Genomic DNA, 18535 nt, shown 5'->3' with positions numbered 1-18535 from the left:
AGAGAGGCAGAGGGAGAAGCAGGCTCCCAAGGAGCAGGGAGCCTGACGCGGGACTCGATCCCAGGACCCTGGGATCATGACCCGAGCCGAAGGCAGACGCTTAACCATCTGAGCCACCCAGGCGCCCTTGCCCTTTTTTTTTTTTAATTTGTCTTTTTAAAAATGATTAATTTGTAGGAATTCTTTATAAAGTCTGGATACAAGCCATTTGCTGGCTACACATGTGGCAAATATCTTCCCCACTCTCTTTGGCAGAAGCTATTCATATATTGTTTAAAAAATGTTCCCTGCACACATGTCCTAAATATATAATTTATTGATTCAACAAAATGTTTCCATTTAGGGGAAGTGTGGTAAAATCATTGCCTGAGTTTATTATTGCCCTTGATCAGAGGAGTACTGAAGCTAGCTAGCCTCAACTAGCTCCTGAGAGCCAAGTGTTAAATCTTCTGGAATTTTGTGGGCCAGCGGATCGTTCACGCTTGTGCTTGAAGTCGACAGGGCCGGTGTATTCACACCACAGGAATTGGCATGTGCTCTGGGATTCAGCCCCCACCCCCCCCACCCCCCACCCCCGCCCCAGGACCTATTGTTATACATTTATCAGCACACCACTGCCTGAAGGGGAGAAGTATGGCAATTTGGCCAATCTTCTGGCTTTTTTTCTTTTTTAAATTGGATTCTCATGGCTGCATTCCCTGGGGGTAACTATGGATACTGGAGGCAAAGTTCCCCAAAATTTCAGCAACCAATTAAAACCAAAACCCTCAGCATTTTTAATCAAAATGAGGAATTCAGAGACTCATAAAGGAAAGAGAACACACAAAAGATTAGGGAAGAGGAAAAAATGTAAATATTACCAAATTGATAAAGGAGGGGAGGTCACTGTGCCAGAAACACCAACTTAACCTATTAATATTCATTATTTGACTATTTATTATGGAAATGTTAAATATACACAAAAGTAGACAGGATAATGTCACCCGACTTCAACAGTTGTGAAGCAACTGTGACCAAGCTTGTCCCGTCCCCACCCTCAACCCCGACATCAACACACTTACTTCTGAATGACGATCTTTTTCTCCTGGTCACAACCCACTGAAATGAGCGCCGTCTGCGGAGGAGAGAGGCAGGTATGCTGACCTGGGTCGTGAGGGCCACTGATGGTCCAGCCACAGCAAAAACTCACACCCAGGAGAGACTGGACATGGTGAGCCTGGATCCTGACACGGTGACCCGGGCTCCTGGGATTCCCTGTAGCCAGGCCTGGCCCCTGGAGCTCAAGCCCTAAGAGCCCACCAGATCTATGGGGTGAGCCTAAGTGGCCCCATCACAAACCAATTTACAAATGCAGGATAATACTGGGTGTATAGAAGGCAGGGGAGGAGAATGAATGAATGAATGAATGAATGGGCATCAATAATAAACAGAAAGGAGAAAAGAGAAAAAGTTATTTGGGGTTAGCCTGATAGTCTTAGGGACATGCTTTTCAAACTGGACTATGGTCGCACCCTCAGAGTTATAAAAGGGAGTCTAAAAAGCATCAGACAGAGAAACTTTTGGTGTTTGAAAAAGAACTTTATGTTAAGACAAACATGGATTTACCATGGAACAGAATGCAAGATTGTATCAATTTGACAAAAATTGTGGTATAGAATACATATAATATAAAATGCACCATCTGTTTTTTTACATATATGTATATTTTATCCATCCATTTGACAGAAAGAACACAAGGGGAGCGGCAGGCAGAGGGAGAGGGAGAAGCAGGCTCCCCACTGAGCAGGGAGCCCGATGTGGGCGGGGCTCGATCCCAGGACTCCGGGATTACAACCTGAGCCGAAGGCAGATGTTCAACCAACTGAGCCATCCATTCGCCGTCTTAACCATGTCTAAGGGCACAGCTCAGTGGTAGCAAGTACATCCATCCGTCTCCAGAACTTTCCATATGCCCAAACTGAGACACTCTGTCCCCAAGAAGCACGGACTCCCCACCCCCTGCCCCAGCCCTGGCTCCCACCATCTCTTCTCTGTCTCTGTGGACGGGACGCCTCTGGGGACCTCCTGGGAGTGGGGTCCTGCGGGATGTGTCCTTCTGGCTCATCTCACTGAGCACAGTGTCCTCAGGGTCCACCCACGTTGTGACAGGTGTCACGATGTCCTTCCTTTCTAAAGGCTAAGTAATGTTCCAGTGTGAGGATGGGCCCCATTGTGTTTATTGATTCACCCATCAGTAGACATTTGGGTTGCTCCCACCTTTTGACTATTATGAATAACGCCAATATGAATACTTGTGTACAGGTTTCTGTGTGGATGTATATTGTTTTCCATTCTCTTGGAGCACTGAGGAGTGCTGTTACCAGAGTTGGTGAGCCCTGTTCTGGGGATGTCCAACAAGGAATGAGACTACCCGTGCGCCTGCTCCAAGGATGGTGAGTCATCAGGGGCAGCCCTGGGGGATGCTGTCAGGAGGAAAGGGAGTGACCCTGGCAACTGGGACAGAATCACCTCCATTTTCAGAACCTGAGCATGGGCTCAGCCAGCTCCTCAAGGAAAAGCCAGATGAGGCCCACTGCCATTATGCTTTTCTTTTCTTTTTTTTTTTTTAAGTAGGCTCCACACCCAGCATGGAGCCCAATGTGGGGCTTGAACTCACGACCCTGAAATCAAGACCTGAGCTGAGATCAAGAGTTGGACGCTTAACCGACTGAGCCACCCAGGCGCCATACCCCGCCCCCCCACCGCCATTATTCTTAACACTAACAGCAAAGAATATGGGACAGCAAAAATTTGGGACATACCAGTGGCTTGAGGTCCACACACGAAATTTCCTTGTTGGCTATGTCCAGAGTGATGGTAGATCCTGTGGGTCTTTTTATGCTGCAAGGCAAAAGGAATGTGTGGTGTTGCACGCCTGTGTCACAAATATTGTCAGTGTTAACAGTAATCACTGACCCATCGACTTATTTATGCGCCCATCCATCATCCACCCATCCCTCCGTTTGTCCATCTGTCACCCATCCACTCAGCCATTTGTTGCAGAATAGTGCCCAAGAACCTCTGCTCACATAATGACCCCACTCTCCCTTGAGTTTCTACCTCTTCTTGAGTCTGTTTTGTTAATTTACATATAATAACTTCCTGAAAACAACATCTGACATTCAATTTCATTATCCCGAGCTACATATTCTGTTTTTCACTGAAGTATAATTGAAATACAGTACCATATTCGTTTCGGGTGTATGACATTGTTATTTGAGGTTTAAATACATTGCAAAATGATCACCATAGTAATTCTAGTTACCATCTGTCGCCATACAAAGTTAGTACAATATTATTGACCATATTCCCCATGCTGTACATTACATCCCCATGACTTATTTATTTTATAACTGGTAGTTTGTACCTCTTGATTCCCTTCACCCGTTTTACCCACCCTCCAACCCCCTGCTCCTCTGGTGACCATCAGTCTTTTCTCCGCCTCTATGAGTCTGGTTTTGTTTTGTTTTTTAGATTCCACATGTAAGTGAAATCATATGTTATTTGTCTGTCTCTGCCTGACTTATTTCACTTAGCATAATGCCCTCAAGATCCGTCCATGTCATCACAGATGGCAAGATTTCAATCCTCTTATGGCTAATATGCCATTGTACATATACCGCATCTTCTTTATCCATCCCTCTATAGATGCTTAAATTGCTTCCATAATTTGGCTACCATAAATAATGCTGCTATAAACATAGGGGTGCATACACCTTCTCAAATTAATGTTTTTGTTTTCTTCAAATAAATATCCAGAAGTGGAATTACTGGATTGTACGGTGGGTCTACATTTAACTTTTGGAGAAAACTCCATACTGTCTTCCAGAGTGGCTGCACCCGTTTGCATCCCCACCAACAGTGCAAGAGGGTTCCCATTTCTCCACATCCTCACCATCTGGTGTTTCCTGTATTGTTGATTTTAGCCATTCCGAAAGGTGTGAGGTGGTATCTCATTGTAGTTTTGATTTATATTTCCCGGATGATCAGTGACATTGAGCATCTTTTCAAGTACTATTGGCCATTTCTGTCTTTTCTGGAAAAGCGTCTATTCAGATCTTCTCCCCATTTTTTACTCGTATTGTTGTTGTTGCTATTGAGTTGTGTGTGTTCTTTACATATGGTGGAGACCAGCCCCAGTATTTTCTCCTAGTCAGCAGGTCGCCTTTTCATTTTATTGATGGTTTCCTTTGCTGTGCAGGAGCTTTTTACTTTGAGGAAGTCCCTCCCACTATTCTTTTCATAGGTTCTGTGTCCATCTGTGTCCATACTTTCCATTTTCCATTCCCAATGTTCATTTCAATTCTCTCCTCTTTTGTCAGGATCATGGGGTCTCATCTAATGTACTGGTCTTCTGAAGAGCCAGCCTTACGTCTCATTGTGACTTGATACTGTCTTCTGCCTTCTGTTTAATACATTTCAGATGGTATCATTGTTAATTCCCTTCTTTTTGTGGTTCTCCTAGTTCTTCAAGTTAAATATTTAGTTTGTGCATCCTTAGTCCATCTTTCCCCGTAATAATAAAAGTGCTCAAGATACACATTTTCCTCTGAGTATCTTTTAGCTGTGTTCCATGGATTCTGAGATTCAAGGATTATTTATTTATTTATTTATTTATTTATTTATTTAAGATTTTATTTCTTTATTTGACAGAGAGAGAGCACAAGCAGGGGGAGAGGCAGAGGCAAAGGGAGAAGCAGACTCCCCGCCGAGCAGGGAGCCCGACATGGGGCTCAATCCCAGGACCCTGGAATCATGACCCGAGCCGAAGGCAGCCGCTTAACCGACTGAGCCACCCAGGCGCCGCCCCCCCCACAAGGATTATTTAGAAAAGTGTCTCTTAATTTCCAAGAAAAGGGGCTTTAAAAATTTTTTTTAAATTAATTAATTAAACTAAGAGAGAGGCAGAGAGAGAGAGAGAGCACAAGCGGCGGGGGGGGGGGGGGGCCGCAGGCAGAGGGAGAGGAAGAAGCAGGCTCCCCACTGAGCAAGGAGTCCAAAGTGGGGCTCAATCCCAGGACCCCAGGATCATGACCTGAGCCAAAGGCAGACGTTTACCCACTGAAACACCAGGTGCCCCAGAAATGGGGCTTTTGGTTTCTGGCTGTTCAATTCTAGTTTTGTCAGATTAAAGTCTGAGCATGTGGTCTGAAAATCTCTCCTGGGAGATCTGATTGATGTTTCTAATGGCCAAGGATATACAAAAATTGAGTGATTTTTAAATAAATTCACCATAAGTGTGAGAGAGGAACATATATTCTATATTAATAACATATAATGTACTTTTTTTACTTTTCATTTGCATTTTTCAGCTTTACTGAGGTATAATTGATAAATAAATTGTAAGATCACGAAGGTATATAATGTAATTATTTGGTGTATACACATATTGTGAAAGGATCCCACCCCTCATGGAGTTAATTAACACATCCATCACCTCACATATTTACCTTTGTTTAGGGTGGGGAGGTGGTGAGAATATTTAAGTTCTACTTTCTTAGCAAATTTCAATTATACTATACAGTGGTACAAAATTCTAGATCTAGAATGAAAACTTATTGTTGAAATATATACCCTGGGGACCTCCTGGCAGTGGAATCCCGTAGGATGTGTCCTTCTGGGACTAGCTTATTTCACTAGGCACAGTGTCCTCAAGGTTTGTCCACGTTGTGGCAGGCGTCAGGATGTCCTTCCTTTCTAAGGCTCAATAACGTCCTGTCGTGTGGCTGGACCCCATTGTGTTCATGCAATCATCTGTCTGTGGACACGGGGCTGGCTTCCATGTTTTGGTGACTGTAAATCATGCTGCTGTGAACATGGGTGTGCAAGTATCAGTTTGAGTCCCTGCTTTCCCGTTCTTTCAGGTATAGACCCAGAAACGGGATTGCTGAATCATATAGTAATTCTAGGTTCAATTTTTTGAGGAACCCACCACTTAGAAAATGTTTTCAATCATTCTGGCCTTACTGTCCTTGGAGGGAGTGAGTCTGGATCTTGGCCACATGTTCCCAAACCCTGTTAAGGGAACCCCATAGATAGCCTGGGCCGCCCCCTCCCCCACTCCAGTTTAAGCGACCACATACCTGGAGGTGAAATTGGGGTCGGCTCTGCCCCAGTGGTGCTGCTGCCTCAGGGAGATGTTCTGTGGAGTCAAGAGCAAACGGGCACTGCGATGGTGGGACATCCTGGGGCCACGCACAGTCGCACAGTCGGGGTTCAGGAGAGATGGAGGTAGGACAGGGCCCTGGGAGGAGGAGCCTGAAGACCATCTAGCCCTCTCCTGATTCTAATTGTACCACCAGCGAGAGGCTTCTAGAAGCTCATGGAAATGACCACCCCAAGCTCATGCATTTCCTTGCTGCCTTTGTCTAGGGGACCTATAGTGAGGGGTGACTTTGTTTCCCCTCTTCTTTAGACGGTGGCAAGGACTGGTCCAAAGACTCTGTGGTGGCGGACTGGTGCCTTGCCCCTGTCCTGTGGAAACCTCCCAACCCCACACCAGGCTTCGGGGGTCAAGCGCAAACCCCATAGTGCGACCATGAGCCCTGGCTTGGCCCTATGGATCCCCCAGACTCCTATTTGGCCAAGCCCCTCCTGGTCCCCCTACTTCCCCTCCATTCTGATGCCTCGGTTTACTTAACCACCCGTATTTCCCCAGGGCTGTGTTAGGCTCTCTGCCATGGCCCCTGTGCTTATCCCCTGTGACACCTTAATGACCTCACTCATTAGGTCTGGGGGACTGCTGCTTGCCTTGCCTGGGGGGAGGGGCAGGGCAATGTCCTCTCCAGGTTCTCCAGCGCCTTATCCCACTGTGTGCAGGGAAGGAAAGGAGGGAGGAAGGTCAGGCTGAGAGGCACCTTAAGGCGGCCGGAGCTGGCTGGGTGCCATCAAGGCTGTCCTTCATCACACGCCCCTGGGGCTGGGGCAGGGGCGCAGCTCACCAGTCTGTGTTTGGTGTTCCCGTCATAAGTGTAGCCGCCCTCATAGATGATGGCCTGCAGGCCCAGGGAGTGGGGGTTGCTCACCATCACCTGGCAGGGGCCGGGGAGGAGAAGCACACACAAATGTTCTGGGCCAGCAGGCACAAAGGGGTGCCACTGGGGGGTCCCATCCACAGGTGACCCCAGTGCACCTTCCCACTGAAAACCGAGCTTGCTCCGCAAAGGCAGGGGACCCTCCAATCCCCAAATGTGCCCAACCTCATCTACCCCCGAGCCCCGTGCCGCAGACAGCTAGAGCTGCAGAGCTGCAGGACCCAGACCCGTCCCCAGTGCATGGCCTGGCATCCCTGGGCAGGCGCTGGTCCCGGCTGGCTGGCTGGACTTCGTCCCATGGCCTTGTATTAACCGGCCCCCCATTTTCCGCTCCATTACTTATAGCCAAGAGTCCAGGCTTGGACACTTGGGTTTCAGGTCTGGGGACACCCCCTGTCTCTCGAGCACCGCCTGCTGCCTGAGGGAAGGCATGAGTCGGGCTCCAGCTGGCCTAAGAGGCAGGGGAGCTTATGGGAAGCACAGGGCAGCCCAGGAGAAGGGAGGAAAATGAGGGGCACAGGCCCCGAGAAAGGAGGCCAGACAGGCAGACGCTCACTGAGGAGCAGGACAGGGTATGTCTATGAAGCATCATAAGCGAGGTCTCCCCCTGGGGGATACCAGGGGGCTCTCAGAGCCTGGGACTCTGGGGAACGCCCCGTCTCAGGAGCACCTGTCAGATGCAGGAGGTGACCTTACCAGTGGGACCAGGGACATGCCTGGCCGCGGTATCATCAGGGCAGTCAGCTCCAATTTGCTGTTCATATCAATGGTGTACATTTTGTTGTCAAATTCTCCTTGCAGAAGTTCTGCCTGGGTAGAAACGCCAAACAAATCCATGAATTAAACCAAGCTCCCGTTCCCAAAGCAGAACGGGCAAGCAGGTGGGAGGCCTTCCGTGGCCTCCCCTAGGGATGGAGCTTTCCAATCTGTCACTCATGTCTTCCCTGCTAGATCCTGCAACCCCAGAAGACCCTCAAGGTCCACGCCATCACCCCATAGCTGGGCCTCCTCTCTCCAGAAGTGCCTTCCCCCACCCACCTGACTTTTACAATTGCTTTCTTGCTATGTGTGCATCCCTAGGTGATGGGACTTAGTCCTGCCCATTTTCAAATGTTGTTCTGTATAAGTCTCCTTCAATCCCCAGGCTCCCTGTCATCCCTTTCTTTTCATTTCTATTCATCTTTGAAGCACCCGGGCCGCTGGACCTGTAGATTCCCAGTCTGGATTTTCCTGGCACAGGTGGGCATGTTCCTCTGTGTGCGGAGTTTCTGGCAGACTGGCGGCTGGATCCATCAGGTTTGGGTTGGATCACACTGGCAAGACTCAACAGATGGTAGATCTTCCATCAGCAGCACCTAAGGCTGGCTGTCGCTCTCTTTGGATGTTGGGGTTGCCACAAGACGACATTCTATCATTTTGTTTCCACACATTTGCCGGGAGAATTTTAAGACACTTCCCCCCTTCTAATTTTCGCTGACCCAGTAGAACAGTTGGAAGGGAAGATGGGATAAATGCTTGCATCTTGCCTTTTACTTACCCCACGTTCAAGGAAACGGATTGGCTTCCGGCCATCCTAAGAAGGTAGTCAATGAGTTGCTTCTTGGAGAAGTGGCTGATTCCGGGTCTGGGGTGGAGAAACGGCCAAGAGATACTGGGACATCCTGCCCTAGCTACGGGACGGTTGATGTGAATCCTGCTCTGCTGCCTGATGGTGCCTGCCAGGTTTCTCCACGCCAAGTGGCTACTCCCCCTTTCCAGACTGTTCCCTATGAGCGCATGACTAAGACCAGTCCACCCTCAGGCAGGGGTTAAACTTCTCCTCCAGGAGGGAGAGTATGTAGGTACATTACTCAAGAGTTCTTCTGAAGGGGTGGGGGGAATGTATCTCCGCTCCCTTTATTTATTCAGTCATTTATTTATATCCCTGTGGACTCATATTATCCAACTAATTGTCCCAGCTTTCACCCATGGTTTTTTTGTTTGTTTGTTTGTTTGTTTTTGCTTTTTTTTTTAAGTAGGCTGTACGCCCAATGTGGGGCTTGAACTCACAACCCCAAGATCAAGAGTCACACGCTCTTCCGATTGAGCTGGTGAGGAGCCCCATCGTCCATGGATTTTCGTTATGCTGTGTAGTTGCTGTTTTGGTTTTTGTTTTGTTTTTTGTTGTTGTTGTTGTTTTTGGTGGGATTTGGGAAAACTATTGTACTGCTTCTGTCCAGCAGCTGATCCCCCTTCCCCAGAGTACCCTCAGTCTCCTTTGGCAGACCGGCCCTTTGCACATCCTTGGGCAGATGGCCTGGTGGACTGACCTCATTACTATTCTAAGGAGTGGACCCTGATTGGCTCATCCCCAGCCATGTGATTGGTGCGGAGTGGGCCCCTCTGAGCCAATGAGATGCAGGAGACACTGGAGCGGGTGGGGATTTCTCTTGGCTTCTGCAGAACTCTGATGAGAGACCCTGTCTCTTGCCTGGGATACTGTGTGAGGCTGCCCGCCTGCAGCTGCCGGCTGGATACCATATGAGAACGCGGGGCTTCCCAGAGGCATCTAGATGGATCTTCAGGATGAAGCATGGAACACCCCCGGCAGGCAGAGTGCAGAGACGGACAGGAGTCGGCTCCTTGCTGGCATGATCTGAGTTACTGAATCAAGCCTCAACCTGAGGTCTTCCCCCTTCAGACCTTTTGGCTGCACGAGCCAACAGCTGCTTTTGCGGCTTAACCCCATTCGATCTGGACTTTGTTACTCGCAAAAAGACAAATCCAAATTGATGCATCCATGTTTCCATATTTCTATAATCCCCCCCCCCCTTTGATCAGCCCATGTGGGGGGGGGGGGGGTCAAGGCTGAGCGCCATGGCTTGGTGGAAGCCTTGAGCCCAATCGAATCTCCCTCTCCAGAGCTCTCCAGGTAAGAGTCTATAGAACACTGATGGTTCATCTGACTACTTGAGGAGGGAGCAGTCCTGGCAAGCACATCATTTGCTTTATTCTCTTACAAACCATCATTAAGGGTTGGCTGGCTTCCTTGTTATAAAGAGCGTCTACTAAGGTGATGTATGTTTCTATCTGAAATAGGGGCATGAAACCCATATAAGGAGAGGGCGCCAGCCTTTGGGGATCAGGGGTGGCTGGTTGCCAGATTTAGTTGTTTATGTGAAATTCAAGTATAACTGCTCGTCCCATATTTTCCCCGGCAGCCCTCCTTGGACCTCTTGGGTGTGGTTGCTGGTGACAAATGCCCCAACTCTGGCTCTGAGAGATTTGTCTTTTTTAGAAAGAGTGCCGGGAACATTGATCCAAACAGTGATGATCACATACTTTGCAAACGTCAACTTGGAGTTGGGGATCCATAAGAACCGCCTGGATGTTCACGGGGCACTTCTGGAAATCGAAAGCTGGAAACACCGAATCGGGGAGTGGGGTCAGTATTTCCACTCTCCCCACATCAGTGAACATCAGGGCTGCCTCTTGGGACCAGAGGTTTTGGCCTGCAAACTGAGAGGAAAGCGATTTCAGAAATCGTTCAGTCTTTTTTGAGGACGTCAATTTTATCTTACACTTCAGGTTTAAAGAAGGTAGACCAAACAAACAAAGTCATCGGTACACTTTGTGGAAAAGTCTACTCTTCAGTTTCATTCATTCTTTGGTGAATAATAATGGAAACTCCGTCTTTTCCTCGTCAGAGAGGATAGGCAAGAACTAAGTCTAGACTTATGCACAGGTCCTGGACTGCTCTGGAGAGTTGGGACGAAAGCTACAGCCCCTCACCCAGAAAATGCCCTGGTCGTCAGAATGTCAGGGTGAAGGCTTCGAAGAGACGGTCCTGTTCCTTGTCCTATTCTAATGCCAGGCAGCCTTCGGGAACTACGGTGCCCGCGGCTCGAGCAGCGAAAGCACTGAGGTAGCGAGCAGCACACCTGGGGGACTTTGCTGGCTCAGCTGCTAACAAGTTACGGGGCCTTAGGAAAGAGGGAAACTTGAACTTCAGTTTTTCCTCCCTTGTAAAAGTTGGACGCTATGATCTCCTTCCTGGGGCCTTGTGAGGATGAAACAGAATCGGACAGGCATGATGTATAAGGTAATGTGAAATGACCCCTCCCTCCCACCCCTCCCTACCTCTCCGTGCCTCAGTTTTCCCGTCTGTCCAATGGGGACAATATAAGGCTCTACTTCTTTTTTTTTTTATTCAGTTTATTTATTTTTAGTAATCTCTATGCCCAGTGTGGGGCTTGAACTCACGACCCTGAGATCAAGAGTCACATGCTCTCTAAGCCAGCCAGGTGCCCCGAAGGTTCCACTTCTTAAGATGATGGTTCCAGTTGGAAAACACTCAGGTAAATGAGTTAACAGTTGGAAAACGCTCAGACCAGCACCTGCCATATTCTGAGTGCTCAGTAGGTTTTAGCTGCTGCTGTCATGATTTTCATAACTAGTAAAATCACTATTACTGTTAATTTTTCAATATTAATGTTAATTAAATATTAATTAACATTAATATTAAATTATTACTATTGTTGTTAAAATAATCTATTTTAATAAATAGAGTAATTTCTAGCCTTCAGAAAAAGAACCAGAGGGCGCCTGGGTGGCTCAGTTGGTTAAGCGACTGCCTTCGGCTCAGGTCATGATCCCGGAGTCCCGGGGTCGGGTCCCGCATCGGGCTCCCTGCTTGGCAGGGAGTCTGCTTCTCCCTCTGACCCTCTCCCCTCTCATGCTCTCTCTCTATCTCATTCTCTCTCTCAAATAAATAAAATCTTTAAAAAAAAAAAAAGAACGAGAAGTTTGAGAACAATGGGACACCTGGGTGGCTCAGTCAGTTAAGTGTCCGTCTGGCTCTTGATTTTGGCTCAGGTCATGATCTCAGGGTCGAGGGATCAAGTCCCGCATTGGACTCCGCATTGAGCATGGAGCCTACTTAAGATTCTCTCTCCCTCTCTCTCTCTGCCTCTGCCCACCCCCCCGCTTGTTCTCTTAAAAAAAAAAAAAAAAGTTTGAGAATACGATTTCGTCATCAATGGGACAATGACACTACTTTGATTTTACCTACTTTGATTAGAGAACTTGATAGGATTCCCAGGCTGCAATAATACAAATTGTTCTCCTGAGTCAAAACTGCCAGTTCATATTCATCTAGGAAAAACCAAACAAGATAGAACAAAATTGAAATGAGGGTTGTTTCAATGGACGAAAATATAAAAAAATATAAAAAGTTTACAAAAAATTACCCCAGACTCCATCATATAAGCCAGGGGTCAGCAAACTTCTGTAAAGAATCAGATGGTAAATATCTTCTGCTCTGCTGATCATGTGCTATGTTGTTTTTTTTTTTTAAGATTTTATTTATTTATTTGACACAGAGAGAGAGAGCACAAGCAGGCAGAGCGTGAGGGAGAAACAGGCTTCTGGCTGAGCAGGGAGCCCAATGTGGGACTCGATCCCAGGACCCTGGGATCACGACCTGAGCCGAAGGCAGACACTTAACGACTGAGCGACCCAGGCGCCCCGATCATGTGCTATGTTTACAAGTGTTTAACTCTGTGAAAGCAGCTAGGGGCAACTTGTAAATGAATGGGCATGATTGTGTTCCAATAAAACTTTATTTACAAAACCAGGTGGTGGGCCACATTTGGCCCTTGGGCCATGGTCTGCTGACCCCTGACTTAGGTAACCCCGGTTAAATATTTTAGGAAACATCTTTTCTGGTAGTGTTGTATTCGTGGTATCATATTCTGGAACCCCCTCAAGTTTTTTAAGAAAAGAGCTTAACTGTTTTCTTTCATGTGTATGAATATACCCGGATGAACTGTAACTGATTAAACCTGTCCTCCACGGATGGACATTGAGGTTGTTTCTGGTCTTTTGCAGACACAAAGTTCCAAGGAACACAGGACACCACCAAAAGGTTTTGTGAAAGGCTCAACTTATTTCCTACATATTTTTATTCTTTAAAAAAAGAAAATCAAGGAAGCTTTCAGAAAAAGTGAGGCTTAAGCTGAAACTTGGGGAAAGCATCTGATGTAGAAATGCGGAGAGGTGTTTGCAGAGCAAGGAGCGAATTAACCTAGTTTCTCAACCTCGGCTCTACTCAGTTTTGGAGCCCGATCCTTCTTTGTAGTGGGGAGAGGGTGTGTGTGTCCTGTGCCTTATAGGATGCTGAGCAGCCTCTTGGGCCTCCACCCAGTGGATGCCAGTAGCACGCCCCCACAGAAGATGACCGTCTCCTCTGATGTCATCCCCAGACATCACCAAGTGTCCCCAGGTTGAGGAAATGGGGGGTTGCTGTTCAACAGGTCTAGAGTTTGAAAGATGCAGGACGAGTCTGTTCTAGAGCTCAGCTGTGCATCATGCCTGTAGTTAATACTGCCCTGGGCACCTCACGATTTGTTAAGAAGGCAGATCTCCTGTTACGTGTTCTCACCAAAATGGAGTAGAAAATGAGGTGTAGTGGAGGAGGCAGGTGGCAGAGCGACTCACACAGTGACAGGATGCCCCTTATATACAAGCAAACAACCCATCTGGGCGATGCTAGACATTCTCAGCAGATCCATAATTGATCCGCAGTGTGCATCTTGCAACTGACTGTCTTTCACCCCAAATTCCTAACCATGGTTACCTACAGGAAGCCAAAGAGGGGCGTGGGTTTAGGGAGCCGGTCCAAGGGACTTTATTTTTTTTCATTTCCATTATAATTTTTTAAGAGACAGAGAGTGAACAGGGGTGGAGGCTGGGGAGAGATAGAGGGAGAGGGAGAAAGCGCCTCTCAAGCAGGCTCCATGCACAGCACGGAGCCCGAGGCGGGGCTCAGTCTCACGACCCTGAGATCATGACCTGAGACGAAATCAAGAGTCAGACGCTTAAGCAACTAAGCCACCCAGGCGCCCCAAGGGACTGTAACTGTACTTGGAATATTTAAAAAAAAAAAAAATCCTTTAAAGGACCATGCACCACTGGTTTAGTTATGAGAGCATTTTATATCATGAATTTCTGTAACTATTTAAAGTTAACTTTAAACAGCTACGGGGACACAGATGGTAGGATGTAATGCGATGATCAGCAAACAGGGGAGATACTGACTTAGCACCCACATGACCCCCCAGTGTGTCCCACTCTTTACCCCCAACTCGGGAGCTGTGTGAGGAGAAATACTAGTCGGGCAAAGCTCATCCTTCAGGGCAGCAGCAGGACAATTGAGTAGCAAAGAAATCCTGAGATGCCATCTGTTATGGGTTGAAATGTGTCCCCTCCAAAAAAGATGTGTTGCAGTTCTAATCCACAGGACCTCAGAAGGTGACTGCATTTGGGATTCAGGTCTTTACAGAGGTGATTAAGTTAAAATGAGGTCATCAGGGTGGGTTCTAATCCAGTACGATGGGTGTCCTTGTAAAAAAGGTGGGGGGGGGTTGGACACAGCCACGCACAGAGGGAGCACGGTGTGTAGACACGGGGGGACGACAGCCACCTACAAGCCAGGGAGGCAGGCCTGAGGCAGATCCTTCCCTGGAGCCTAGGCAGGGAGCATGGCCCTGCTGATACCTTGATTCAGAACCATCTGTCGTTCTAAGCCCCCCAGTTTGTGGGCATTTGCTGTAGCGGCCCTAGGAAGCCAACACCCAATCCATATTCTACTTCCTAGTGAAAGGGTACAAAAGTTTATGCCGGGAATTGTTCCCAAATGTGTGACAATCACATTTTGGTTCGGGTTTAGTTTGGTTTTGTTTGGTTTTGGCTAGACTGAATCTAGTGGGTCAGTGGTTAGTAAGCCCCGTAAAAAGCACTTCTAGAAAGCTACCCATAGGTTGGGCACTCACTGGCAGCAACGCTGTGGATGGTGATGTTGGCTTCAGAAATGGAAGAATACAAGGTGTTGGGTCCTTCTTTCACATGGACAGGGTAAACGAGCTGACCTGTGAGACGACAGGGCACAGTCACGAGGAAAGGGACCCCCCCCATTGCTGAAACACCGAGTGATCCCCACCGCCCGCCCCAACCCTTGGTGAGGGACTCAAATGATACAAAGTGGAGGAAAACACAGCACCAAGGCGCACCGGCTGTAAAGCATTGTGCAGAAGGCGCTTAGGGTCGAGAAAACCAACGCTGTGTGCCCCGGTGGGACAGGAATGCGGCGCATCAGCTGCAGAGTTCACAAGAAAGGCTGTCTCACACCGGAATGCCTTTGACTCTATGGGTAACACGTGCAAGGAACTCCAAATGGATGGGCCAGCCCTGAGCCTTCTCTTGCACTGGGGGGAGGGGAGGGGATCGATGGTGTTCAGGCGGCCTGACAAGTGGGCGTAGTGGGTGGTCTTCCATGACAGGACCCCTTTCTCCTGTGGGGGGCGGGGCTGCCTTCTGCTTCTTGTCTCCTGCAGGCTGGCGGGCATTGCTCGGATCCCTCAGCTAGGCCAGCAGGAGGTGCTGTGCTGTTTTCCCAGTTCTCTCTGGCCAGGGGAAGTCCAAGTGGGCAGCCTCGAGCCATGTCCTGGAGTTGCTGACCTTGGCGCCAAAACAAGGCTTGTGGTTCTTGGAGGGAAGACTTGGGCTCGGCCCTAGGTGACTGGTGGGCGACTTTCGGAACCTGCCCACGTGGCCCCCTCAGGACTCCAGGGGGCAGGACACTGGGGCAGGGTGGGGGGGCGGGGGGAGAGATGCACACGGTCAGCACCGAGAGTGAGAATGGGCTGGAGGCCTCTCCCCTGCTGGAGGCAGGGGAGAGAAAACCCAGCTGTGCTTTCCCCGCCCAGAGGGGGACACCCAGAGCCTGGGCCTGGCTCACCTGAGTTTCTGGAAACCAACAGGCTCTTCTCAAACCAGAAGATTAGAATGCCCTTCTGGCCCGGGGTGATGAGGATGTCCAGGGTCCCATTGTAGTCGAAGGGTAGCCCAAAACTGCTGTTCAGGGGGTGTTCTGAGTAGCCGAACCTAGCCTGAGAGGAAAAGACCACGGAATCTGTGGAAGGCATCACCGGCTCGGCAGTAGCAGGGGTCGGCGTGCTTTGCGGCAGAGACTTCCTTCAAATCTTTTATTTTTTTTTAAAGATTTTATTTATTTATTTGACACAGAGAGAGAGAGAGCGAGAGCAGGAATACAAGCAGGGGGAGTGGGAAAGGGAGAAGCAGGCCTCCCACGGAGCAGGGAGCCCGATGTGGGGCTCGATCCCAGGACCTTGGGATCATGACCTGAGCCGAAGGCAGACGCTTAACGACTGAGCCACCCAGGCGCCCCTCCTTCAAATCTTATTATCTGGGCCAGTGGTTCTCAGCTTGGGGCGACCCTGCCCCCAGGGGACACTGCGTGATGTCCGGGGGGATACGAGGGGCTGTCAGGACTAAGGGTGCTCCCGGCTTGGCCTGGGGGGCCACTGCTCCACACCCCACAGTGCCCAGGATGGCCCTGGACCAACCCTGGACAAAGAGCTCTCCTCCCCCAGTGTGCACAGTGGGAGGCTGAGGAGCCCTGCCCTCTCCTGGGCTGCCAGAGACATAGCGCTCAGGGCAGGATGGATGGCGCTGGACCCCTGCAGCTGCCACCTCCAGGACACCGGGTGGGGGTGGGGGGTTTGGGGTGGGGGGGTGCAGGCCCATCTGCACAATGTGCTGAGCCTGAGAGTGCACATCGCAGCCCCCAGCCCAGGCCCACTGTGTAATACACCGGCTGTGTCTTGTCCCCTGTCCTGGGGGCCCGAGCTGTGGGTGGCAGAGTAGCCAACTAAGGCAACGCGCCAACCTGAAGGAGGGCAGCCTTGAACCGCTCCCAGGTGAGGCCAGGGAAAGCCGTGAGCCCGGGCTGTCCCTCCAGGCAACAGCACAGCAGCTGGGTCAGGCCTGGGGCTTGGCTCCCTGCGGAGGGAGCCCCAAGCCAAAGACTCCAGCAGTTTCAGGCACTCGGGGGGCCGGGAGCAGAAAAGCACTGAGTACTGAGTACTGAGTACTGAACAGAGAAACGTGCCCTGCAGGTTTCCTCCTCCGTAAGAAGGCTGTGACTGAGGCAGCTCACTGGACATAGGCTAGGAATGCAAACGTGCAGGGAGCGAGCCCCAGAGCCTGCAGTGCATCTGCCCCCCGCCCCCGAGTGTGGACACCCGCCAGCCAAAGCCTGTGGGATTGCAGGTGGGCAGCCTGAGAAACTGTGCATAGGTGGTAACCCTGGACTCTGTGGTTATGAGGGCACTCTGGGCAGGGACGGGACCCAGCTCATGGCCAGAGGGTGTGGGCTTCAGCCACGGACGTCAGCCCAACCTCCCGAAGCTTCCTGACAGCGGGGCTCCCCTGAACTCCAGAGCTGCACATCCCACCTACCCAGGGTGCAATACTGTACTTAATCTTTTCCTGCCTTAATATTTTTTCTTCAAATGCAGTTTACATGGACTGACTCCTCTTTTTTTTCTTTTTTAAAGATTTTATTTATTTGACAGAGAAAGATACAGCGAGAGAGGAAACACAAGCAGGGGGAGTGGGAGAGGGAGAAGCAGGCTTCCCGCGGAGCAGGGAGCCCGATGCGGGGCTCGATCCCAGGACCCTGGGATCATGACCTGAGCCGAAGGCAGACGCTTAACAACTGAGCCACCCAGGCGCCCCAGACTGACTCCTCTTCTTAACTTAGTCTTATTCTAGATGATATCTGTGAGATCACAGGTGTCATGTACTGATTTTCTGAATACCCATGAAAATAATCATTAACAAAGAGTTCAACCTGAAGCATTTAAAACAATCTTGTGCATTGTCAGCAATACATACTTTGTATTTTATCCCTAGTGTTCAGCACAGTGCTAAGTACCTCCTAGACACTACTTAAATATTGCCAAGTGCATGACTGAATGAACAAATGAAAGGGGGAGGAGGGTGGTGGTGTGTGAGTGGGTAGATGGGTGCATGGATGAATGGTTAGGTGAACAGATGGGTGAATGGCTGAGTACGTAGCTGCACAGGTGGGTGGGTGAATGGGTGGATAAGTAGGTGGATGGATGGATGGATAGATGGACGGATGGATAAGTAGGTTGGACAGGTGGATGGATGGATGGATGGATGGATGGATGGATGGATGGATGGATGGATGGATGGATGGATGGATGGATGGATGGTTGGATGGATGGTTGGATGGTTGGATGGTTGGATGGATGGATGGACAGATGGATAGTTAAGTAGATGGACACATGGATGAACAGGTGAATGAAAAGCTAGATGGATTTCAGATACGAAAATCCAAGTGTGTGTCTTAACAAAAACCTGGCTTGGGGCAAAGGTCATTTAAGTCTTTCTTCTCAGTCCAAAGTTACTCACCTTTCCCTGATCAATGAGAAGCACCCCAACCTGTGACAAGGAGTGAAAGTAGAAGATCCCACCCAAAGATCCGACTAGTTCTGCCTATAAAACAAATATCACATATGAATAAATCATTAACGCATTTGATTTTAACTCCAGATTACCTCATAAGCTAAAATGAAGGAAAGTCTTTTTGTTAC

General features: G+C 49.2%; 1 protein-coding gene across 11 annotated transcripts in view; it reads right to left on the bottom strand.

Moving 5' to 3' along the window:
• CATSPERD (cation channel sperm associated auxiliary subunit delta) overlaps positions 1–18535 on the bottom strand; it is a 47172-nt gene that overhangs the window by 11096 nt on the left and 17541 nt on the right. For 10 of the 11 annotated variants that reach the window (XM_027585303.1, XM_027585305.1, XM_027585302.1 and 7 more), the window contains 10 exons: positions 18354–18437; positions 15850–16000; positions 14885–14980; positions 12124–12206; positions 10395–10571; positions 7770–7883; positions 6981–7070; positions 6123–6181; positions 2802–2880; positions 1062–1114 (listed from right to left, as the gene is read on the bottom strand). In XM_027585303.1, the coding sequence (XP_027441104.1) occupies positions 1062–1114; positions 2802–2880; positions 6123–6181; positions 6981–7070; positions 7770–7883; positions 10395–10571; positions 12124–12206; positions 14885–14980; positions 15850–16000; positions 18354–18437 (986 nt within the window). The remainder of the gene's footprint in view (positions 1–1061; positions 1115–2801; positions 2881–6122; positions 6182–6980; positions 7071–7769; positions 7884–10394; positions 10572–12123; positions 12207–14884; positions 14981–15849; positions 16001–18353; positions 18438–18535) is intronic. The other variant, XM_027585299.1, reaches the window with a different exon arrangement.

This window comes from Zalophus californianus, chromosome 1 (assembly GCF_009762305.2).
Source record: "Zalophus californianus isolate mZalCal1 chromosome 1, mZalCal1.pri.v2, whole genome shotgun sequence".
In the NCBI taxonomy this organism is placed as follows: domain Eukaryota; kingdom Metazoa; phylum Chordata; class Mammalia; order Carnivora; family Otariidae; genus Zalophus; species Zalophus californianus.
Note: the sequence above shows the minus strand (reverse complement) of the source record. Positions and strands in the feature narration are given on the sequence as shown.